The sequence below is a fragment of the Bemisia tabaci genome, chromosome 10 (genome assembly GCF_918797505.1).
Source record: "Bemisia tabaci chromosome 10, PGI_BMITA_v3".
Taxonomy (NCBI): domain Eukaryota; kingdom Metazoa; phylum Arthropoda; class Insecta; order Hemiptera; family Aleyrodidae; genus Bemisia; species Bemisia tabaci.
Window position 1 is genome coordinate 21,251,197 of NC_092802.1, and position 25,835 is coordinate 21,277,031.

General features: G+C 40.2%; 2 protein-coding genes across 2 annotated transcripts in view; one reads left to right on the plus strand and one right to left on the minus strand.

Moving 5' to 3' along the window:
• Positions 1-25,835, minus strand: part of sli (slit guidance ligand) — a 505,938-nt gene that overhangs the window by 69,261 nt on the left and 410,842 nt on the right. Inside the window, 1 exon segment of the mRNA XM_019052519.2 lies at positions 17,805-17,876. Coding sequence (XP_018908064.2) covers positions 17,805-17,876 — 72 coding nt within the window.
• Positions 376-17,297, plus strand: LOC109037745 (uncharacterized). Its single transcript, XM_072305417.1, has 4 exons — positions 376-1,182; positions 6,218-6,753; positions 7,682-8,491; positions 10,629-17,297. The coding sequence occupies exons 1-4, from the start codon at positions 700-702 to the stop codon at positions 10,669-10,671; spliced, it is 1,872 nt and encodes a 623-aa protein (XP_072161518.1). The 5' UTR covers positions 376-699; the 3' UTR covers positions 10,672-17,297.

Consider the following 25,835-nt stretch of genomic DNA (forward strand, 5'->3'; position numbering starts at 1 on the left):
ATCTCTCCTCGATTAATTAAAACATTACATCACTGAAACACATGGTTTTTTCATGGCCACAGAGTCATCATTCTCGCCGGTTGTTATGAAGTTTTCTGATCGAAAAACCTCGAATCAGTTAATAATTTTCTCGTAAATTTCTTAAATAATTAAAAAAGGCAAAAATACAAAAATGCGTTTATAAAGTTGTGAGTGTATCATTTATTTTGCAAATATAAGCCTATTTTTTCTGTGATGAGTTGCGTGTTCCCCAGTTATAAAATTCGAAAAATTCCATCGTTTTCACTTGTAAAATTGACCACATTTCCTTAACTCAGGGTAGAACTATGTTTTTGGTCGATTAAGCTTAAGAGTTACAAAAGTTCCAAGTTCACACTCTTTCCACGAGGCCAAAAACTTTTCTGTACTTGGACATATGTAAACAAATCGTGCTCATAATAATTTGAAGGAATCGATAGTTCTATGGCGTTTGCTTTCAATTTGTGAAATTCGTAATATTCTGACACTTCGCTTGTGAAATTCATAGATTCCTACGGTGCGAATAGAAATATTTTCGCGAACTGTCAAGTATATCGGAGTGATGGAACCTCAAAGTTCCCACCCTTTCCTTAAGGCCATAACCTCCCTATAGTTATTGTCCAAAACCTTTTCAATAAAAATATATGAGATCAATCCACTCGTCAAAAACTTCCAATTGTTATGGAAAGAACTATTTCCGTCAGCATATTCTCAATGTTCCACGTTTTCTTCCTTCAAGACCCCATCGAGTCCGCAGTGACACAAACGTCTGGTAACACCACAAATGGTGCATCACAAATTACCGACTTCAAGGAGTTCATAGACTACCACCGCGAGCTGTACGTGGACAAGACTCTCTTCCTGCCTGACTTCATATTTCGCGAAGAAAAATACATGGGTCCGATAATATTCGTCACAAAACCGCCGGGGTTCGGAAAATCCCTCTTGGCGTCAACTGTGGATTACTTTTTTAATTCTAAGTATGACGTTAGCCAGACGAGACGTATCTTCGCGGGCTTTCACGTCATGACCGACACCCCGGAGGTGAAGAAGTTCAGGAAGGACTACATGAACCGCTTCCCGGTCATCAAGATCAGTTTCGCGTCTTTCCAAGCCAGTGATTATGATGGTGCGCTCGAAGAGGTTGAACGAATCTTTAGAGAGGTGAGGAATTGAGACTGACAGAGAGTTGAACAGCTTTGTTAAATATTTGGTGAATGCATGACTGTTTCAAAATTTCATAAAATCACATTAAAAATTTGACAATAAAGAATGATATGATTTAATGTAATGATTTATTGTGGCATGGAGTTGTAATATATATTGATAATTTATATGTGTATTCCAAGACGAAGGAAGAACATGCTAAACTTTTAAAAATTGTTATGGAACGCCTCCTTCATCACGAATTGCGCGTTCGCACAAATAAGTGTCGCTTATTTCATAATAGTTTAGATGTGCTCGGTTTCCATATTTCTAACTCCGACATTTCTCCTGCTGCGAAAAATCTTAGCGCTATCAAGAACGCGAAACCTCCCAAAAATTTAAAGGAATTACGTTCTTTCTTAGGTTCTTGTAATTTTTACAGGGACTTCATCTTTCATTTTGCCAATCTTTGCAAACCTTTTTACGATGTTGTCAAAAATAGTGATGACAAACACTTTGAATGAACACCTGAGGCAGAATCCGCTTTTGCTCTTCTCAAAGAAAAATTTACCTCCCCTCCCGTCTTGCAAAATTTTGATGAAACGTTAGAGACAATTCTCATAGTTGATAGTTCCAATATCGCCACGGGAAGTATCCTTGCTCAAAGAGGAAAAGATAATAAATTGCATCCAATAGGCTTTTATTCCAAAATTTTACCCCCCCCCCCCCCCCCTTAAATCTTGGAGTGCCTCAGAATTAGAACTTAGAGGTATCTCTGAATCTGTAAAACATTTTTCAGAATTTTTATATGGTCGATTTTTCAAAATTTTCAGTGATCATAAAGCATTGAAATCATTCAAAAATTTCAAGCCTAGCACAGTTAGATTGAATAAATTGATAGCTCAGCTTATTGATTTTGATTTCAAAATTGTTTACATGAAAAGTGATTCTCCAGCAATTAAAGCAGTGGATCATTTATCTCGTTATCCAGTTGAATCTATCAATGTAATTTCCTTTAGTGATTCTCGGTACATTATAACCGCTCAAAAACAGGATGCTGAAATAACCCCGATTATACAGGCGATAACTTCCCCGAACTCAATTAAAAATAAAGCTATATTGAGAAAATCGAAACGTTTCATCATTGAAAACGAAATTCTATATCATGTAACATTCTCTAATAACGGAGAAAACCTCGCATTATATGTTCCTCAATCGTTACGCAACGAAGTTTTAAGAGATGCTCACGCCTCATTAAATTCGGGCGGAGGACATTTAGGTTTTAAGAGATCGTATGATAGAATTAAATTTAAGTACTATTGGCCAACATTACGTAAAGATTTAGTACTTTACATACAAGAATGCATTTCTTGTGCGGAAAATAAACGATCATATTCAAAATATGGAGAATTAAGTACACCCAATTTCACCTCCCCTATCTGGTAAACCGTTTTCAAATGTAATTCTAGATTTCAAAGGACCTGTACCATCTTCAAATGGGTATTCTTATGTCTTGGTAGCGGCTACCAAGACATGGCTGGTCAAGGTGCACATGGCTACCAGGTAGCCATGTGCACCTTGACCAGGTTCGCTATAACGTGCGCTGCACGAAATGCTAATTCTTCCACCGTTGCAACATTTCTTATGCAAAAACTCATTCCACAGTACGGTTTCATAAATAAAATCAGTTCAGATCGTGGCACGCACTTTGAAAATCAGTTATTAACTTCTTTATGCAACTCCTTTAACATTCAACAGCAAACAAGTACAGCTTACCGTAGCCAGTCACAGGGTTTAGTAGAACGTTTTAACCAAACTTTTCTTACAATTCTACGTCATTACATCAACGATACTAGAAAGAATTGGCCGACCTTGCTCCCGTGGATAACGTTCGCTTGTAATACAGCAACTCAAGAATCAACCGGATACTCACCCTTTTGGGCGCTTCTGGGTACCAGATGCGCCCTTTCCAGCCGTTCGACTCCCCCGATGTAACATGTACTATACTACATACCGTTTTGCCTTATGGGTAATGACGCCATTCTGGTACACCCGGGAAAATTTGATTTTTTTCTGCATCTGGTATTCGTAAAAGTTTTCGTGAAATGTTTTGCTTTTAAGCATAACAATCTCGCAAGGACGTATTACCTGGTTAAACTATTTTGGGGCTTCGTTATGCTTAAATGCCTCATATTCGAGGTTGTAGTTTCAGATTGATTCGAAAAAATCACGAACAGTCACGTGATCTCTTCATTTTAGTGACGTATTACTGTGCTATTTTGTGATTGGTTCATTTTCTCGGCGCAGCATCGTCAAGCGTCAGCTGTTTGCGGCTCTGGGTTGAAGGTTTAAGGTTATGTCAGAGAGAATAGAAAGTTAGAGGCCCGACTCGATGCTAGGTAATTGAAACAGATGCGCTCGCGGCGCGCTCGCTGGCAACGTACGCAACTACTATTTTCTATTGTTTTCCAGAGACTAGCGGCGGGTATGTTGCTGCCGGACCACCTTCACGTAGGCAATTTGTTATACATCGTCCGTCCGCAATACTCTCGCTTGGCCGTATGAAAACGTTCCTCGCATGCGCAGTGTTAAAGAAGCGCCCTCCAACGCGAAAGCGTTGGAACTGCTTGTTTCTTGTTATATGGATTCTACCCTGACACCTCTCTCTCTGCAATACTTCCCTCGAGTAATATGGACTCCAATCTTTTAGAAAACATTGAAATTTTAACAGATATCCGAAAGAACGTACCAAATTTAATTGCAAAATCTCAAGCAAGGGATAAACAGCGTTACGATTCTGATAGACGCGAAATTTTCTTCAAACCTGGAGATTTGGTAATGGTCAGCTTAACGAAAAGAAATTCAAAATTAGATCCATTATTTAGAGGACCTTTCAAAATCATATCTAGAGAACAGTTAGATAATTACGAGGGGCGTTCAATAAGTAAGTATCCCCCCTCTCTAAAATCCATAAGAATGGACCAATTTTAAAAAACTTGGGCTCAAAATCTTCCTTAGGATATTTTGAGTTCAACAAAACAAACCGCAACAAAATCGGACTATGTGCGGCCGAACGCGAGCCGTTTGAACGCGCCGAGGTGCTCGACGCTCCCGCCGAATCTGCGAGGATTTGAAGTCCGCTACAGGAGAAGAGCTTCTCTGCCAAAGCCTCAGTCGTTCATCACTGACGAAAAATCAAAGAAATTTTTGTAGAATAAGGGGCTTTCCTCACTTCTCCACATAACCAGCTCGATCCAAGCAAGTCTGATACTGAGACTAAGACTAAGAGAACAGCTTTTGGATGCCTCGTGCGTGGAAGTCTTTCAGCTGACCGCGGATGAAAGAGTGGACGGCTTGTTTGACCTCTTCCACTGATTCAAAATTAACTCCTCCAAGTTCAGATTTCAGGAACGGGAATAAATGGTGGTCTGGTTTGCCATTTATTATCGTATCTGAAATCTGAACTTGGAGGAGTTAATTTTGAATCAGTGGAAGAGGTCAAACAAGCCGTCCACTCTTTCATCCGCGGTCAGCTGAAAGACTTCCACGCACGAGGCATCCAAAAGCTGTTCTCTTAGTCTTAGTCTCAGTATCAGACTTGCTTGGATCGAGCTGGTTATGTGGAGAAGTGAGGAAAGCCCCTTATTCTACAAAAATTTCTTTGATTTTTCGTCAGTGATGAACGACTGAGGCTTTGGCAGAGAAGCTCTTCTCCTGTAGCGGACTTCAAATCCTCGCAGATTCGGCGGGAGCGTCGAGCACCTCGGCGCGTTCAAACGGCTCGCGTTCGGCCGCACATAGTCCGATTTTGTTGCGGTTTGTTTTGTTGAACTCAAAATATCCTAAGGAAGATTTTGAGCCCAAGTTTTTTAAAATTGGTCCATTCTTATGGATTTTAGAGAGGGGGGATACTTACTTATTGAACGCCCCTCGTACATTGTAGAAATTCCAATACGAGGTACTCTATCTAATGAATTAATTCATGTTTCCCGTTTAAAACCTTACAGTAGTCATTCTCCTATCGTTACTGCCGCTCCGAGAAATAGTAATAGTGACATCCAAATCGACGATAAAACCGTCATTAACAGGCCTATGACTCGCGCCTTCGCGAAAGAGACTTCCGTTTAATTTTTTTTGTCCTATCATATTTCTCATCTGTTCCTCACAAATCTTTCGCAATAGTGAAACCTGAATTTTAATTTTTTTTGTTATTAATCCATTTTGACAACCAACCAGCTCAACACTTTTTCTTTTTTTCTTTCTCTCACTCTCAGAGTTAAGACTTCAATGGGAAGGCTCTGATGACATTCTATACGCCTTTTTATTGTATTTATATGATTTTCTGTAAAGTTGAATCTTTCAATCCTACCTGACTGATCACTAGGCCCCACCTTTTTTTTTTATTTCCCTACCTTTACCTTTCTTTAATTTATTTTTTTGTAATTTTTTTTCTTTCTTGCATTCACCTTCCATGTTGAAATCGCAGAAGCGATTTCTCATCGGCGAGGGGGGTGTCGCGTATACCGCAACGCGTTCATTCATAGAGGTTCTCTATCTCCCTTTCTCCCATATTTTCGGTCTTTCTCTATGAATTTTCAAAACCTAGCATCGAGGAAGCTTCACTTACTCGTTGCTGTGATCACGTCGTACGCATCTATCTTTATTATATTTTTTATTACCAGCGTCACGAGATGGATTGAAAGATAAGACTCTCTAAGGACCGAGCTCCGTTTTTAACAAAAGGAGCCGGGCCACTTCGTTTTTGGACTTCGTCTTCGTCTTCCAACTCGAAGTCCTGCACTTCGGATTTCTTACCAACTAGCACCGCCATCCATTGTGCTCCGATAGTCAGTCTTTTAATATTTTGTAACATTTCCATCTCCTTGAAAATACACGCGAATTCCTACGTTACCCAGTAACTCTAACGTCTTTTTTTCATTGCTCTCCCACAAGTAACTTTACCGCCACGGTTAGGATTATTTTAGATGTTTCAGTCCGTCTAAAGCACCAGTAACCTTTCAAATTTAAAACAGTCCACCCAATCCGATTCCAGGTCATCGAGGACCACGCCGACGTCGCAGCTCAAGTCAAGGACCCAATCCTGGACCGCATTTCCAATGGGACCGCCGACAAAGAATGCCTCTACGAGTTCGTCCAACTCCTCTGCGGCTACGTCACCGACCACCACACCGAGGACCCCATCCTCATCGTCGACGCCTACGACACCCCCCTCTACTCCACCTACGCCGCCAAATACTTTCACAAGATGGCCAATCTAATGTCTTACTTCTTCGAGGGCATCTTCAACGACGGGTTCCATCGGTTCAGGAAGGCACTCATCACTGGTGTCGCCACGGCGAAACTGGAGAGGGTGCGGATCAGGAAGGAGGTCACCAGGGCCAAGGTCGATGATCATGACCCTTTGGCGGAGTACTTCGGGTTTACTAAGGAAGAGGTCATCACGCTGATGGCGAGGAATGGGCGGCATCGTGGGAACCAGGGCACCTACCGCACTGTGGTGAGGAGTTTTGGTGGCTACGGCTTTCGCGATTTCAACGTGACTATGTTCAATCCTAGCGGTGTGATCAGGTAAGAGTTTGATCGTAGCTATAAAGTTGCGATTAAAAATTTGGCTTAAATTGGCAAAATTTGGCTATACACGGTGTCCCATGCAGACTACCTAAGTCCTGTGTTTTGCTCAGTTACATTAGGTCGTAAGAAGTCTAGATTGAAAGGTTGTTCAGGAAGTCGACCCAAAATCGAATTTCATCGCTTCAAAGCCATGCCGCCTGGGGGATGAACAAGGATGGAGGTCATGATCTTATATCAGGCGCGATTTCCAACCGAATTGATTCTGTGACAATTAAAACGTACACAAATGTTTAACCTCAACTGACGTCTGAGATTTTTAATTCGGCCCCCACTAGACAAGAGACGGCCCCTTAACTAAAAGGAAGGGTGGTGCTTCTCCTCACAAAATGCCTTTTGGGCAAAAATTGACGTAGATGCTTCGGAAAAAGAAAGAGCCGTCAGTATGCAATCCCAGGCAATCCGAGTTTCCACCTAAATTTTCTAGAAGGTATTTAGGGATTTATTGAAGCAAAAGTTTAAGATTCTCGTTAATAATTTTGAATTTTTTTCCTTAAAATAAAAAATCACAGGAATACTTATGCTGATTCGATCCCAAAACGAGCAAACCAACAGATCTTTGTTTACTACGATGAAAAAAAATGTCATGGGCTACATAGACATACCGTCCGTTCCGGGCTCAGAAGCCGAAAGTTATACGGGTGCTGGAGCCGTAGCTTTGATTGCTCCGGAAGCTAAGCCTGAAACTTGCGGCTTCTAAGCCCGGAACGCGGACGGTATGTCTATGTAGCCCGTAAGAACGGCTTTCACGGCCAGAGTGTTTTTTTAGTGTATTTGAGTTCGTAAAGAATGGATGGGGTTGGGAGTCTAATCTACCTCACAAGTGATGTTGTCTAGCAAAATTTACACCCAATAACTATGATTTCAGGTATTTCGAGAAGGGCACTTTAGACGGCGGCGTGGATACAGCAACAACGACAATCCTAAAAGACCTACTGACGCCCAAAAAATACGGACTCTACCCCATCCTAGCCGTCCAGAAACTCCTCGCGTACGAGGAAGTTCTGGAAGGCATCCCTGCAATGCTGCTATACCCTGACATCCGCGAAAGTTCAACCCAGTATTGGACCTTCCTGTTAAACTTCGGTCTTGCAACCGTCGACTTGCAAGCTCGCTCTCATCCGGAGAAAATCACGCTGAAACTGCCAAACTTAACCGTCCGAACGTTACTGACGCGCACTCTAGCGGAGACTCCAGAAATTCCCGACTACAATAATCTCACCGAGAGTTTGGTTCAAGGAGACTACGAAACGGTGCAAATTGCGTTCAAGACATACTTAGAACAAGCTGGTTACTACGTGATGAGGGAGGACAAGTACAGCGAGAGGTTTGTGCGTTTCAAACGTCTACGCCTCTCGGACTACGTGATAGAACTTTTGGGAAAGTTGAAGTTGAGTTATAACACAAATGAAGTGACTGTTCATAATCCAGGGGTGGACTATATTGAACTGGTACCCAATGCCAACGTTCGCGGTGAAAGGTATAAATATACAATTAGGGTCAGGATTGAAAAGACTAAGATGCTTAGAGCGGCGTGGAATAGAATGAGAAATAAGATTTGTACTATGGTGAGGACGATACAGAAAAATGAGACGGAGATATTTGTTCAGTATGGGAAATCTTTCGTCGACGTTTGTTTGAGGCGCTATCTACCGGAGATGAAGGTAACGACTCGGAGGTATGTGCGACCTGATTGGGAATGAGCCATCGCAAACTAAATGGATAACATTTGGACGTATTTCTGCCAAACGGAACTATGTGTACTCTGTGTATGTGCATTAAGACATGAACCCTGAGGCCTATAAGAATATATATATAATATGGCTCACGTACTGCACATAGTTCCGTTTGGCAGAAATACGTCCATTATACAATGAGGAGCCACAACCTCTAGCTCATTTTGAGGATAGAATGTCAAACCTCCCGGCCAAAGCATCACAAGCGTCATGCGACATTTCAAAATTTCCGCCGCCATTTTACTCTTTTACAGAGAAATTGTTAGGTAAATCTGTTGGAAAATTTCACTGAATTTTACCGGCAGCACAAGGAAAATTCGGTGAAATTTTCGCAGAGCTTCGTTGAACAATATCTCTGTAAAAAATAAAATGGCGGCGGAAATTTTTAAACGTCGCACGGCGTTTGTGTTACTTTGGCCAAAAGGTGATATATCGGTGTAACATAATTTCCGTGTGTAGATACGTGATTTTATGGCTGAGCCATAAATGGTTCCTCATTGCAAAATGTAGTCGGATAATTCGAATGGGCCAACTCCGTTCAGTCCAAATGAACTAAATTTTGCAATGAGGAATTACTATGGCTGGCTAATTTCAGAAACAACGCGTGTGCCGTTGGTTTCTCCTATTCAAATAGGTGCTTTTGTGGGATTGTAAAATTTAGTCCAGGCGATCTTTCAAAATTCGCATTGCAAAGATTATTTATCAACAGTACCTATAGTTAAAAGTATAGTATACTTTTTTTTTTTTTTTTTTTTTTTTTTTTTTTATTAATAGATTATTCTGTATGAGCTTCATCCCTATTCAACGACTATCTAGAAGAGTTTAGTCGAGCTCGCCTTGCGTCATATCTGACTGCTCTTTCTTCTATCTTTTTATATTTGTATGCCTTCTTCATATAAATAATGGCAAATACCATTACGACTATGATCAAAAATATCAACAAACCGATTATTATTGGTGTATGCTTGGTTGTTGTCACTAAAAAGAACTTCATCTCGTCCCGTTTCCTCATCTCGTCCAAATGATCTAAATCATGTTCAACCTCGTCTGACATATATTGCTCGAGATCAGCTATCCTATTAGTTCTGTTAATATTGTCAATCGTTAATACTCTCATTTTAAAAGTTGATAAGCGACTAGAAATTACCTGATTGCCAAACTTTACTTGTGTAAAATTTGAATAAGGTAAAAATCCAGATTCTCTGAAAGACCCATTCTTTGTTGTGGTTATTCCACCGTACTTGTTAAAAATCTCAACCTGCTTACAGTCCCGATAGAGTACTCCGGTTCTTGTCTGGACGTATGTACACCTGTACGATTTCTTAGTTACATATGTCTTACAAGCATATTCTTCTTGCCCTCTGATTAGTGAGTCTAAGCACTGATCTTCTTGACCTATGGTGGTGTCCTTAGTGCTGCATGTGTAGATCCCAGAGTTATGACGACATCTTGTAAGGTCCGGTGTTGCTACATGATGAGAGTTATCGTTATGTAGGAAATGAAAAAACTCTGGCACATTATAGGAGACCACTGATTGTCCAACTCTGTGTCCTGTGTTTGTAGTCCTATACAAGGGGGATATATCACCCTCTTTAATAACTGGGGTTGCAACCAAGAAGAACATTGATCTATCCTTTTTTGAGTATCTTGTGAGGAAAGTGGCCGAGGACTTATAGAATAGACCCAAATCATGGATATATAGAGAATCTTTATACTCTTGCTGCTTGAGTATTTTTTCCTTAATGTATTGTGGGGTAAGTAAGAACTCAGTTAGCTCCCCAGCTATTCCCCTCAAGACAGAGTTCTTAGATGTATCTAAGTAGTGGAGGAGATGCATTTTGGTATTTAACTCAACTACTCCAGATAGATCCTCACACCCTAACTTATTTAATGTCTGCTCTAGGTTCTCCTCTCCATGCCAGATTTTACGGATGACATCTGTTTCAATTTCTTGGTATTGGTGATCGTACTCATCTAGAGACATAAAATTGTGATCTAACTTTTCTAAGTGAGCATCAACCTTTTCCAAGTGGCTCTTGATGTCACTCATACTAATATAGTTATATAAACCTATTCCAGCTGCAGTTACTCCGGCCAGTATCGCCCCTGCGGCAAGGATTGATCTTTTCTCCCTCTTACCATCAAGGTAACAGTCCAGAAGGCCATCAACGCAATAGCCTTTCGATACACCACTGAAATGGGTTGGAATAGTTTCCATGAACGAGGACACCTCTTTTTCACTCATATTCAGTAGAGAGCCCAAGCTAGAGTTTGCGGAACACTGTCTAATATCATTGTTCTTTATTATGTGGAAGCCTAGCTTTATACCAACTGATATGTATTTCACCTGATCATAGTGAACTAGGAATGCCTCGGGTTCTATGAGGAGGCCTGTATTGTTGATATACAACGATCCCTGAGGGATATCCATGGAAGTGCATCTGTACACTAGTAGTAATAGTGATACTAAGGCAATCATCGTGAAGAACTTCAAGTATAGTATACTGTACGGTATAAAGTTTGAAAAAGTCAATCCTTTCAACACTCAGCAGAATGTGCGCTGGTAATCCAGAAAATGGATACTTACGTTTTAACCATAAATAAGGTACAATTAATTGTAATCATGTGTTTACTGAAGTATTATACGTGTAATTCTGTTGTTCAATTAGTTTATGGGGAGAGGAATCCTAAAACATCTAGTTTCACTCGAGAAGGAAAAATAAGTACTTAATAATGTGTGATAATCTGATCTCTACTTGGACAAGGTCTAGTGCGTGATCTACCATGTTATTAATTTCTATTTAAACTTGATTTTCTAATGGTATTTAAAGCAAGTTCAAGTTATAATTCTGTTTTTCAATTAGTTTATGGCGAGAGAAATCTTAAAAAACTAGTTTCACCAGTAAAGGAAAAGTGTGTGATTGATATTGTGCGATAATTTGATCTCAGGTTGAACAAGATCTGGTGCGTGATCTACCATTTTATTATTTATTTCTATTCAAGCTTGATTTTTTATAATCATGGGTGGCGGTAGCCACCTCCGGACAAAGTCTAAACTCGACAACACTGGAAAGCCTCCAAACGAAAAAAGGTGGCAGCCAACCATAGACACACGTAACTCCCTTATTCTGAAAATTGATTCGGTTGGAACTCGACTGCAGCCCAAACGACGGCACGGATTCCTACGATCTTGGTGTCTACGGACGCATCTCAATTAGGACTACAAAGTGGAAGAGTTTCATTAAGATCCATTGAGTTTTCAAAAAGTTATAAGCACTTAAAGGCCCAAAATGACAAATATTTTTTGTAACATGGGCCGCTTGGTAGCGGGAAACCGACACGACCACCTTTCACAACAGATTTCTCTCTTACACGGCCACAGATTCTAATGGAACCTACAAAGGATCATGCTTGAAGATATGAGGATTTCATTTATACCACATTTAATAGGGTTTCAATGCTCGGATAATTCAGAATCGGCAAATAACTTTCAAAATTTTAGCTATAATTTTTTGAATTTTAGAGAAAAACTGGTAGTGCTTCAATGCCATTGGTCGATTCCGTTCAGTTCACCCAGTCTAGCCCGTGTTTCGGAAACGAAATTCCCCTAGTGCCAAGTTACCAACTTCTCCCTCGAAGTTCTAACTAGTTGAGAACAGATTTACGATTTAATGTAATATAAGAGTTCAATTCTCTGTAGAAGCTAACTAATATTTTTACACACTTATATTATTACGTCCCACGTCTTCTGCCAGAGCTCGATACTCTATTTCATTAGTTTCTCTTAAAATGTTCAAGTGATGTCTTTGTTCAGAAGTGAGGTTATCAGTCGGTGTGTAAGTCCGACCCAAGCATCAATAAATGTAATTCAGGTAAATTACGTCGATAATAGGACAACAAAGTTGTGCCAAACTATCAAAAGGAAGCAGGATTTACACCACAGTTTGCATTCCCGTGACTAACAGCATCCAAATATTTCCCTACCGTGCACACCAATGGATCGAAGGGAGAGCCCATTACTCTCAGTTTTTAATTACATTATTGTTTTCCTCAAGTCACGAATGCTAGTTTCCATATCTTGATGAGATGTAGTTGTTTTCAGTGGACCCTATCAGTCTCAAGAAAAGATCTAAAAATTACTGTAATATGAGCCTTCCCTCATCACACTACTTGCGACACGGTCACAATGCTCTGACCAAAATTTATTCGCTTTAAATTTTGCTTTCAACCTACGTGCTCTGGAGTGCTTGTGCTTCTCCTAAGTGTATGTTATTGACATTAAGATCTTGTGTTCTTCATGACTAATCTTGGAAAGCTTTCGCCTCTTACCGTTGCTGGTTTACATCATCGGCATATGCGGGGATGCGAAGTATAATTCAATCACTAAGTCAACTTTATGTCCCTAAATCAGAGATCTTTGACGATGAGTATTAGCTCAAATTTGGTTTTCTTCGAGTCTCTTTGATTTTGCGTCAGAAGTTGTTAGAAACACCATGTGGCCAGTCAATGTGTAACAAAGTCTTTCATGAAAGGTATGTACTCGTTCTATTTTCTCAGCTTGATGATTACTATAAAATCAAGAATTTACATTCCTGCATAAATCGCTGGGCCAAGTAAATACGTAGCGCCCATTCCGTCTCTATTTTAACATAAGGGCTTTTTTTTATGCGGATCGCAGTGGAACGCGGTGGATCGCGATGAACATCGGTATTTTTTTATTCTGTTCCTCAGCGGATCCAAGCGTTCCAGGTGGATCAGGGTGGAGCGCTGGATCGCTCTTCCGAGGTGGGAGGAGCTCGCGATCCACTGTGATCCTAATCTAATGCGAGGAAGTTGCCGTCCCCAAAAAATCAAAACAATAACAAATCGAACCAAATTCCAAGTTTGGATTTTTTTATCGCTTGGAACACTTGGATCGGTCCAGATCGCTCAGGATTCCGATCTAGTGCATTCCACCGAGATCCACCCTGATCCGCGATAAAAAAAAAAGCCCTATATGAAAACTTGATGTAAACACATCAAATAGTGAGGTTATGTTATGGACTTACACTGGTGGTGCAGCTACCGACTGTTAGATAATAAACCCTTAAATGCCATCCGGCTAACTTAGCTACGTCCATAGACACCAAGATCGTTGGAATCCGTGCCACCGGTTGCTCTGAATTCCATTCTATATCGAATCAATTTTCAGATGAAGTGAGTTGAAGGTGTGACTAAGAGTGTCGGCCACCCCTTTGTTATAGGGACTTTAGTAGGTCGTCATTTTCCTCGAACGGGGGTGGCTAACGCCACTCTTGATGTGAAAATATTGTGGTGTTGTTGGTTGTTGTGTCACAGAAGTATTCCATCCTCACCTAGTGAGTTTCTAGCATAATTACTCCAGTGAAACAGTGCACTCTGAAATTAATTGAGCATTGGGTCTATGTATGGTTCGCGTGCCTACCTAGTTCTTAATGGAATAAATGTAATCGGGTGAATCAAAGCCAAAAAAGATTAGACCAATCGGTAGCGTTTATGATCAAAAAGTTTGCGCCTAGGTACCAACTGCGGAACATGCTCTGATGAAGAGTTTTGGGGGTGGTGTTTCTAGTCCGACAGTGGACAACAAAATACTAGGAATTCTTGAACTACCAGGTAACTGAGAGGTAGCCTTCATTATCTTTTATGAATCAAAAGACTCCATTCAAATTTAAATGCTTACTTCATGCCAGTTAGGTATACGATTCGACAAATTATGTGGTGAAGCAACTCTAAGCAAAATAAATCAAAAATTCTCCGCTAGCGTCAATATAGGTATACTGTAGCAAGAGTGGCGGTAGCCACTCGGGGGGTAAGCTTACAGTGTAGTATTTGCAGCAAGTTTTTCTCTTTTTCAATTAATTTTCTGACTGAGGCCATTGTAACTTGAGGTTGAAATTAAGTCGATTATTACCTGAATCGCTCAAGTTCAACGGAATGCATAATAGGTATATGTACAATTTTCTTATCTTCATGTTTCAAGTCACATTCCTAGACGTTATACTCTGTTAAAAGAAAAAATACTTTTGTGGCCGATGGAGCTTGGCTTAACGCACACTTTTATTGATAAATTACTTAAATACCTCTTACAGGAAATACTTTTTATAATGAGTGAACCAAAAAAAAAAAAAAAATTTAACTCTTTGAATGGACTTTCCACTTAGTGGTCTCACTGTTATTTAATTTAAAATTTTAGTGGCTGAATGTAAGTATGTCCAACAGTTGAGTTAAACGCAGTAAAAATTGCAGAATTAATGTTGAAACTTTATGAGTAAGGAATAATTTATGCGGCAAAAGAAGTTCATTCTAAGTAGCCTACACTATGACAATTAATTGCTAATCCATCAGTTTTTAAAACATTATTTACCCTATTTCAATGAGAGAAGTTTAAACTCACCAAAACATCAGGTAACTTTTATTGATTGCAAACTGAATCACCCCCTATTAATGTTTAGTTGATCAAACAAGGAGTTCCAGTTCTGCTCATTGAAAAAATTATTCTCAGTTTCTCTGTCTCCAGCCAAATGTTTTATTAGCTTCACATCATTCCAAAAACGACCTGATATAAAAACTACAAAAAACCCCAAAAAACTTTCAGATTCTAAGGGGTAAAGAATCCGGCCAAAGTCTTAAACTTGTTGAACCAAATTTTCTTATTACTGCTAAAAGAAAATTAAAAATTATACTTTACTGAAAATCGAATGTGGGCCCCTTCATAAACGAGTGATACAACATTCACTGCATGTGTGTATGTGAACCTCTTGTAGTTTTGTAGGAGCCCAAGCGGTTCGTTCGCTCTTTGCAACAAACGCTACATTCGTGAATGGAAAGTCCTTGAAGGAGCACATAACGTCCTTTTTCTTTCTTCAACTTTTGCATTTTTTATTCAGAATCTTCGTAAAATCAAAAAGAAAAGTATGGACTGATCTGAGCCTTATATGTGCTCTAAAACAATATGAAATATTTTATCGCACAAAGTCGAACTGTAGATCGAATGTAGGCCCCTTCATTTATGAGTGATGCAACAGTCATGACGTGTAAGTATGTGTAGCCCTTGCAGGAGCCCCCTTCCTCACCTATTTGCATTTTTATCTGAAGTACAAAAAAAAAAAATCGGTATGGATTGATCTGAGCCTTCTGTGCTCCAAAATAATATGAAATATTTTATCGCACAAAGTCCAATATTTTTCGATTCAGGTCCTACAAATGCTTTTAAAAGAGCATGAAAAAAAAAATACTCAATCGGCTGGCGAAAGTCCAGTATTTTTCTTGAGAATAGTCTCCTCCTTCAATGAGTGATGCAACAATTGCGACATTTTTGTATGAAAAGCCCTTGCAGAAGCCTTTTTATTTGACTCAGCTAAATTTTGAAGAATCACTGACGTGTCCGCAAAAATGCGTAAAAAAGATAGGTCACTGAAATTAATGCTTCATAGAGATATCTGAGGATCCATGTCAAAACCCTCTTACCTATTCTACTCTGCGTAAAAAATAAAAACGCTCTTTTCAACCATGATTTTAGTTTTTTTTAAATCTTCATTAATTTTCTCTTAAAACAATTTGCAATATCTGGGTAATCCGGAGTCCTTTTCATGACGATCAGTTCATTATGCAGTGGTATAGGATACAATGTTATAATAGCTACCATTTACATGCATATTAAACTGCAGCATCATAAGTTGAGATTAAAAATATTATACAATAAATAAGTTTTGGGAGAAAGCAAAGGAAGACTGATGCGCTCAAAAAATACACTGCAAGCAATCTTCCAGCATGCAGAGGGGACAAATACTAATGATTACAGTAAGAGCATTTTTGCGGACACGTCAGTGATTCTTCAAAATTTAGCTGAGTCAAATAGAAAGGCTTCTGCAAGGGCTTTTCATACAAAAATGTCGCAATTGTTGCATCACTCATTGAAGGAGGAGACTATTCTCAAGAAAAATACTGGACTTTCGCCAGCCGATTGAGTATTTTTTTTTCATGCTCTTTTAAAAGCATTTGTAGGACCTGAATCGAAAAATATTGGACTTTGTGCGATAAAATATTTCATATTATTTTGGAGCACAGAAGGCTCAGATCAATCCATACCGATTTTTTTTTTTTGTACTTCAGATAAAAATGCAAATAGGTGAGGAAGGGGGCTCCTGCAAGGGCTACACATACTTACACGTCATGACTGTTGCATCACTCATAAATGAAGGGGCCTACATTCGATCTACAGTTCGACTTTGTGCGATAAAATATTTCATATTGTTTTAGAGCACATATAAGGCTCAGATCAGTCCATACTTTTCTTTTTGATTTTACGAAGATTCTGAATAAAAAATGCAAAAGTTGAAGAAAGAAAAAGGACGTTATGTGCTCCTTCAAGGACTTTCCATTCACGAATGTAGCGTTTGTTGCAAAGAGCGAACGAACCGCTTGGGCTCCTACAAAACTACAAGAGGTTCACATACACACATGCAGTGAATGTTGTATCACTCGTTTATGAAGGGGCCCACATTCGATTTTCAGTAAAGTATAATTTTTAATTTTCTTTTAGCAGTAATAAGAAAATTTGGTTCAACAAGTTTAAGACTTTGGCCGGATTCTTTACCCCTTAGAATCTGAAAGTTTTTTGGGGTTTTTTTACATATATCTAACGCAAGTTCAATTTGTAAATAGTTTGTAATTTTAGATTAAGTTAAGATATGATTTTGCTGACAAATAAACATGTTACTTTTGATATATCTATTTGTTTTTAAGTGGTGCATCCATTTAATAATGTCCCGATGGCCCGCAAGAGTTCGAAATTGTTAAAACATTCTTCCTATATCGCGTCACGTGTCTGCCGAGAAAGGACCCCTAAAACGAGTAAGTTGGACGAATTGAAAGTCAACAAAAGATTAAGCTCCAGAGTGAGAACCAATGCTCCGGATCCGAAGGAAATTTCAGGACAATATCCGCTATCAGAATATCAGATCAGCGCGGTCTTAGAAAACAAAGAATTTATTCGAAAAGCGTAAAAACCCACCAAGGAGGGACTTGGAAAAAGGGATGCGTTTATACCCGGCTTATCCTTCGATAGAGAAACGAGTGATGTTTTTGATCGAAGGAGCAAATTATTCATGAGAGTAATATAAACGTGCAAAAGTTGGGCTTAAAGTTTAAAACACTGAGATTATTTATGCGCCTTTTCGCACACCGTCCCTGGAGAGACAAAAGAAAGAGCGAGTTAATAAAAATACAACTTACAGAATTTCTAGACTCTTCAAGCCGCGGAACGCGTGCCTGTCGATGCATTTTAAGACGTTGTTATCCAATTGCCTGAAAAAATAAAATGAAAAGAAAAATTAGTAACATTGTGAGGCTTAGCAAGCGCACTGAGTGTATTGACATAAACAAAAACACCGATTACTATACAGTAGCAGGTCAGATTCATATTCCTCGGATAAGAAACTTAAGGAGGCGGGGACACTACATGATTTAATTTTACAAGGATATAATGATGAGAATAAAACAGTTGCAAGTGTCAGAAATCCTGCTTTTATGGATGAATCTTACGGATTAACAAATAAGTGATGAGATTACTTCCCAAAAATTCAATACGGTTTATATTAACAGTTATCGCTGTTTACAAAAACACGGTGGTGGAACATCGCCCTTTTTGCATACCGACACTGGGAAATCTTTCGCCTTCACAGCATCAGTCTGAGACAAATAAATTAGTTACAAAGTACTATGGTTTATTTTAGATAGGATTGGTTTGAGAACCGACGCTGTTTAAGATATATCTAGAGCACGTTCTGAAGGAATGGAAAAGAAAGTGTGCCGGCATGGGCGTCCCTCTAAATGACCAAGAAACACTGTTCACGCTATGCTTTGCTGACGACCAGGTAGTCATAAGTCAAGATCATGATGACGCGGAGTATATGACCCGGAAGTTGGTGGAGGAGTACCGCAAATGGGGCCTCGAGGTTAGTGTCCGTAAGACAAAAAAGATGTCAGTCGGAGGTGCTCAGCAAAGCATAGTCCTGGAGGATGGTCAACATATAGAAAGTTGCGAACAATACAAGTACCTGGGGGTGAAGCTGACTTCGGATGGGAAGCTGGATCAGGCCATTCGGGACCGTAATCTTCTAGGAAGGAAAGCCATCGCCATGCTTAATGGGATCCTTTGGGACCAAAGGATTTCCAAAGACAACAAGAAGAGGATTTATAACTCGGTTGTCAAGCCTATTATCACCTATGGCAGTGAAGTGTGGCAGTTGAAGAAGCGGACCCAAGAAATGCTCAAGGCGACCGAGATGGATTTCTGGCGAAGATCGGCTGGAATCTCGAGGAGAGAACGTATCAGGAATGAACGTGTCCGAGAGATAATGGGCGTTGAGGGGACGATTGTGCACGATATCATGACCAAGCAATTGGTATGGTATGGGCATGTGCAGAGAATGGCTGATACCAGGTTGCCGAAGAAGGTGTTGGAGTGGGTTCCCCCAGGTAGGCGACGGAGAGGGCGTCCAGCCAAACGGTGGGTAGAGGGCATCCATGAAGAGATGGAGAGATGCCAGCTTCCGGAGGATCTCTACCATGACAGATTCCTGTGGAGAATAGGCGTCGCAGAGCGCCCTAGCGCGCCGTAAAAGCGGCTCATACATACATACATACATTGGTTTGAGAAGCTATGATATCCACTGATGGAAACAATGATTTTCATGCAAGTCACTCCCTGTTGTAAATCGTATTAGACGATGCAATTTAGCGTTTGTACAAACATATTTCATACTTCCTGTTATTTATAATGTTCAAATGCCTCATACGATTCTGCTACCTATGCGCAACTACGTAACACATAGTTCTTTACGGACACTCACGACCAATCCTGAGTATGCAGATTCTCATTAACCTTTTTTTTATCGAATTAAGAAAATAATTTGAATGCACGGATATTCAGGCACAATTCACCATTGAAACTCTCCGAATGCGGAAGTGAATTACTACGGACACTCAACAGACACTTCGTGAATTACTCTTTTGCTGCTTCTTTTTGGTACGTACCCTGATCCTGTGTTGTTTTTAAAAACAACAGAAAATAAACACTGTCAATAGGAACAACCCAATACGCTTTAAGAATGTATCTCAAGTTTTCAACGTGATTTTTGTGTCCTTTTGCCTTAAAGTGTCTACTCAACTAAGCAGCCGGAGGTATTTTTTGTGAATTGTGGAGAACATACAAATTCTGTATTTAGCGTATCTGACTCGTTATTAAAAATTAGAAAAATTATAACTGACAACATGAGCTAGTCAAAGACGACACGTTTGCAGACAAAATGTCTCAGCTTGTTAAATCATGATCGTGGCAAGGGGGGGAGGAGGGGGAAGCGCCATGGGGTGTCCGGGCCCCCGTGGGGTCTACACAGACTCCGAGGAAGGTAGGTCCATTCTTTATCTCGATTCTCCGACCAGATACGTGAAGTTACGAGCTGTTAAAAAAACGTACGAGGCAGAGAATAGATTTAAACGACGTGAAAAGTCAGGTTCCATGGTAATTTGTTGATAAATTTACTTTTGTTGACCCCTTCCCCCACCCTTGCCCTCATAACCCCGTTCACTCCTCTGCGTACGACTGGTAAGATATTTATATTGATGAACAGGCAGATGCAGTGTTCTCTTGCGCGGTATTCAATGAGGAAAGAAACGGACTCTGCTAAATCGGTTGGCAAGGTTTCTAGTGGTGTGGAAGTCAAAATTATGGTCAGAAAATTCCTCAAATATCTAATTACTAAGGGCTGAGACGGTTAAAAATAAGATATACCTCAAGCGTAGACAATTATTTTAGATTTACTTCAGACCGTAGCGGAGAACTTTTAAAAACTATGGGCCGATGAGGGAAAAAATGAAAAATTGATGACTCGTATTTTGACACAATTGCAGTGCACTGTCAAAAATCTCGGAGTAACATCCGGAGAGAATTTCAGGTACTTCGTAGCTAATTTTGCTCTGGAACAACCGGAATTAACGTAGGAGTGTGAGTCTGAAATAGTAGAGCGGATCTACTCTTTACAGAAAAAGCGCACGGGGTTGCTGGATGATATGGACATTTCAAATTAATTGTGATAGTACCCTAATTAATTGTGGTAGCTGCCCCAAGTAACTGTGGTAGTGCCCCAATAAAGTAAGTTACTACTAAGTTTTTTAGAGAGAAAACCTCGCATTCGAGTGCAGTTTCGATATCAGTATCGAATGCGATGTTTTCTCTCTAAAAAAACCACGCCTTTATTACGTTGAATTTCTTTGTTAAAATTGGCAAGTGAGTGCTTTAGTCTCCCGACATCCTGTACGTAGCATGCCGTTCTGACACAAAATATGGCGTCCATCGAATCACCTTACCTGGTAGATCAATCGATAAATCGCAAAGCACACCACGCTACTGTTGATATGTATTGAAATGTTAATATATCACACAGATGTTAAAATCAACATCGGAGTGAATGCTTCGAGACCCATCAAGACAAGACACAACACCGATGACAGCATAAAAATGTCCCCGCACGATTGAATTAAATTAAATAAAATTTAATTAATGGCGGCGGGGCTAATCGGCCATTAAATTGGCCGGAATGACAACAGCCAGCGCACGGTGGGCCAGATCGTGTCCGTAGGGACGCTTAATCGATAACTCCCGCTAGATCAGGCATATCGTTCAAAACATAATGATTCCTAGGGTAATTTGATCTGTTCTTTTCAAATTTTGTGTCAAAAAAACCGGCAAAAATGTCTGAATGTAGGTTTTGGACGTCGAAAGCTGAAGAAATTGCTCGATAAAAAAGAGGATCTTGTGCGCTTATAAAACGGGGGAAAAACACAATCATCGAACCGAAAAATGCAATCTTATCATCTGACCTTGTAATTCTATTGGAAGGAGAATATTTTCGCTCTTGCAGATCCGAAAAATATTGATTTTTAGCTGCAGGGCATGAGATCAAAGTTGCCCGAAAAATAAGCCTTAAAAAATGAATTTTTCAGAATATTGTGGACTGGGAAAGTGTCATTGCGGTTCGTTGCGCGGTTCTCTCTGGTATTTTTAGAAAGCATATATCCTAGAGATACCATATACCAAAGCACAAACGGTACAAACCGGTACAACCATATTTTTCGGATGCTTATTTGAGGTGACCTCCAATTTCCGCGAAAATCAGAATTAGAGGTTTTAAGGAACTACGTTACACAGTAAAGCGGCCAATGAAATATTTCAACACAAATTCATGTTTTAAGGGTTTTTAAGGTTTCTAATAGCATTTCTCGCTCTTGCGATACTTTAGGGTGGAAGGAGGGGGAGGGGGAGGCCGACCAAAATCAGACAGTCAAAAATTTGTTATGGTTAACAATTTTCTTGAGCTCAGTAAATAATGATAATTTTTTTACATCCGTTCACGCATTCAGCCCAAATAGGACTGGTTTTAAACCAATTTGGCAATGAATATGAAAATTCTACCATCACATGGCACCTAAGTTTAGAGTGAGTTGACCGTCGCTGACACCAATATAACTGCTGAAATTTCAATTTCATTGTTGGACTGAAAGTAATGTAATATCGTATGATTGAAGTCACTCAAATAACTAAATATTGACTTCTTTAAATATAACTATGCCTATTTTAGTGTTACATCCCTCCTAAAAGCTATTGTCATTGTGTAAATATGTGTTATTTTCGGTAAGTAACGGTATTCTGAGCTGCGTACGAGTCAGTTCTTGTTATTGCGTTATTTTCATACCAATATTAATTTTTGATCAAATTAAGAGAATTCTATGTAGAATCCTCCTCTCTCTCGAAGATATCATCCTCAAGCACGCAAGATTGCATAAAGTACAGTTCAACAGTGAAGTTGAAATTTCAGCAGTTATATTGGTGTCAGCGACGACGGTCAACTCACTCTAAACTTAGGTGCCATGTGATGGTAGAATTTTCATATTCATTGCCAAATTGGTTTAAAACCAGTCCTATTTGGGCTGAATGCGTGAACGGATGTAAACAAATTATCATTATTTACTGAGCTCAAGAAAATTGTTAACCATAACAAATTTTTGACTGTCTGATTTTGATCGGCCTCCCCCTCCCCCTCCTTCCACCCTAAAGTATCGCAAGAGCGAGAAATGCTATTAGAAACCTTAAAAACCCTTAAAACATGAATTTGTGTTGAAATATTTCATTGGCCGCTTTACTGTGTAACGTAGTTCCTTAAAACCTCTAATTCTGATTTTCGCGGAAATTGGAGGTCACCTCAAATAAGCATCCGAAAAATATGGTTGTACCGGTTTGTACCGTTTGTGCTTTGGTATATGGTATCTCTAGGATATATGCTTTCTAAAAATACCAGAGAGAACCGCGCAACGAACCGCAATGACACTTTCCCAGTCCACAATATTCTGAAAAATTCATTTTTTAAGGCTTATTTTTCGGGCAACTTTGATCTCATGCCCTGCAGCTAAAAATCAATATTTTTCGGATCTGCAAGAGCGAAAATACTCGTCATGCAATGGAGTTTACCAGTCAGATGCATATAATGGTTTGAGGTTCAGGAGTGCACTGTGAAATAAGCGAGTATACAACGCGCGCCTCAGGTTGCAGAAATCTGGGTTCATCACATTCCACAAGCTGCATATCTATCTACGTGGAAACCGCAGATATAATGAATATTTTAGATATTCCCATGTAATTTCGTTATCAGTAGGTATCTGAGCATCGATTAAGATAGCTTTGATGTGGAAAATAAAACGTCGAAAAATTGCATTTCGCGCCGCTACGGACACGATCTGGCCCACAGTGCAGCGGCCGCGGCGGCGACAGAATAATTAAAACGAAAACATTTGATTAATACCAGCTGCAACCGCAGAGCGGAGGGGTCGAGTGAAGAGGGATGCGATTAAAAATCAGGATCGCGGGAGCGCGGACTTAAGCGTCCGGAAATGATTAATACAACCCTCCGGTGAGGTGAAGACAGTGGTTGCCCCGGGGCTGTGAGGGATGCGCCGAGCCGGCCGGGATGCCCACCGCAGAGACCCGAGATGCATCTGAGTTCCGCAGTTGCCGCGACTTGGGTCGGAATCTATTGCACTTGAGGCGTGAAATAGGCTAAGCACCTTGCGGGCTGTTTGTTGATATTGATAGACAAAGCTTCAGACTAAGACAGAAAAAGTTGGTGACGTAGCAAACGTGCGTTAAAAATTAGCATAAAGCTAAACATCTCAATACAGAGAGGAAAACACGCACTGGAAAAAAAAAAAAACACATTAGATCTAGAATTCTAGAGTCCAGCCTCTAAAAAACATCGACAAGAAAAAATACTCTTGATTTAATCGGATTTTTGCTATTCAATCAAGAACCAAGCCTCTTAATTTGAGTGGATTTCCTTTTGATTTAAGCAAAAATCTGATTGAATCAAGAGTATTTTTTCTTGTCAATGTTTTCAAGAGTCTGGACTCTAGATCCAATGTGTTTTTTTTCCAGTGCGGAAAAAATTAGATTACGACTGGGCCCTAGAATTGCTTCACCTCGCAGCCCACAGAGGCAGGCCCAGCGCGGGTAGGGCCTAGTCCTACCTCTGGACAGGGTCCAGCCCTTACCAAGTAGGGCTGAGCAGGTAGGTTTGGGCTCTACCCGCGCCGGGCCTGCCCCTATAGGGTATGAGGTAAAGCAATTTTACCTACCCGATTAAGGCTGGGACCTTACGCGCAGGTACCAGCCCTAAACTCGTTTTTTCCGTGAAGTTCATATGAGCACAATTTTCCCTCAAAGAGATGCGCTGTTTGGTGCAACATCAGTTTCGTCTATTCACTGTATAGAACAAGAAGACAAAAGGAGTATAGAGGGATCCTATTGGTGGAAGCGGGTGGTTGCAATAGACAAAGGAGGTAGGTGATAGACTAGCTAACGGCAACCCAAGAAAGACCCTAAATATTCATTACATCATTTCCTCCCTTAGTCTATGGGAACCACCCAATTCAACCAATAGAATTTTGCCAGCAGTTTGCCTTTTACCCCGAGTGGAATCTAGAGTATACCATACCTGTGTAGGGAGAGTGCGGACATTTCGCTAATTTTGAGGTTAGATCATAGAGCTTTTAGGCCCAAAAGGGCACCCAACCTATATGAATTCAATTGTTCCGACCCGTCATTTGTAAAGCACGTGCTCGGCTTAGTTTTCGCATACATTTACTCTTTTTTGCAGAGGATCGCTCATTTATGAACATTTTCAGCCATCCTGGTTTGATATCGGAATCTAAAGATTGGCAGTGACATTTGCTCCATATTCCGACACGTCTGTACTCTCCCTGTATGGATGCTGTGATAAAACATGAACTTCAAGGAAAAACTGGACGAGGCTTCGTTTACGGAAAAAAAGAGGAGAAGAACTAATTTAGACGCCTACTTAACCGGATGATAAATAGGGTGATAGAATCATCCTTGAACCAGCTGTCATTTTTACGACGCATACAAGATGAGTAGAGGAGATGGCAACAGAGAGGTCAAGCTATGTACGGCTGTGGCGATCCCCTTTCCATGCCCCTGTATTGGCTGCAACCAGCAACCCTTCGACATTTCTTGTCCCCCATACTCGCACGGTCGCACCCCCGCATTCTGCGTCGCGGCTACGCGCGCAGAGCCAATTATCAATCAATTCTGCTGGAGACGTCAAATTAACATGTATTCTAGTATACACAGAAGGCGCTGATGCCAGTTGGTTCGCTTGGTGGAAAAAGAAAATCGAGTGTTCACCAAGCGAATATTGGAGCCCCGATGAGGTGTGCTTTCAGCAGATCGACTTCACGAACCTTTATTTTCCAAGAATGAGGACTTATTAGAAGAAAAACTTTTACTATCCTCCCGAATTTGAGCGACATTTTATTGGCAGCAATGCAGAATAGAGCGGAGAATTCTATGTTCACGCCTCGCGCCATCGCGCCTTCAATTTTGCAGATACAACAAGGCCAACCATCGAGTACGAATAGTTGTATCTCTGCGCCGTCATCTATGGGCGTCTGGCCCTTGCTCTATTTCTATGTTGTGCTGGTTTCGTTTGCCTTATTTGTAGTGCTGTTTCAATGGCTACAATTGCTCAAAATATCCTATGATGTGTCCAAATCAATTATTATTTAAAAAAAAAAAAAAAAAAAAAAAAAAAAAAAAAAAAAAAAGGTGCCTTGCAAGTTAAGAGGTCTCTCAAGCGCCCTAAAGGATAACGCGTTACAAGGTTACGCGATTCTCAATGCGAACGAATCACTTAA

Bases quoted from the DNA above. Each gene is read 5' to 3' on its own strand.
- LOC109037745 (XM_072305417.1), top strand. From the start codon at position 700: ATGGAAAGAACTATTTCCGTCAGCATATTCTCAATGTTCCACGTTTTC. The intron at 1,183-6,217 runs GTGAGGAATTGA...ATCCGATTCCAG, and splicing joins TTGAACGAATCTTTAGAGAG to GTCATCGAGGACCACGCCGA. The intron at 6,754-7,681 runs GTAAGAGTTTGA...CTATGATTTCAG, and splicing joins AATCCTAGCGGTGTGATCAG to GTATTTCGAGAAGGGCACTT.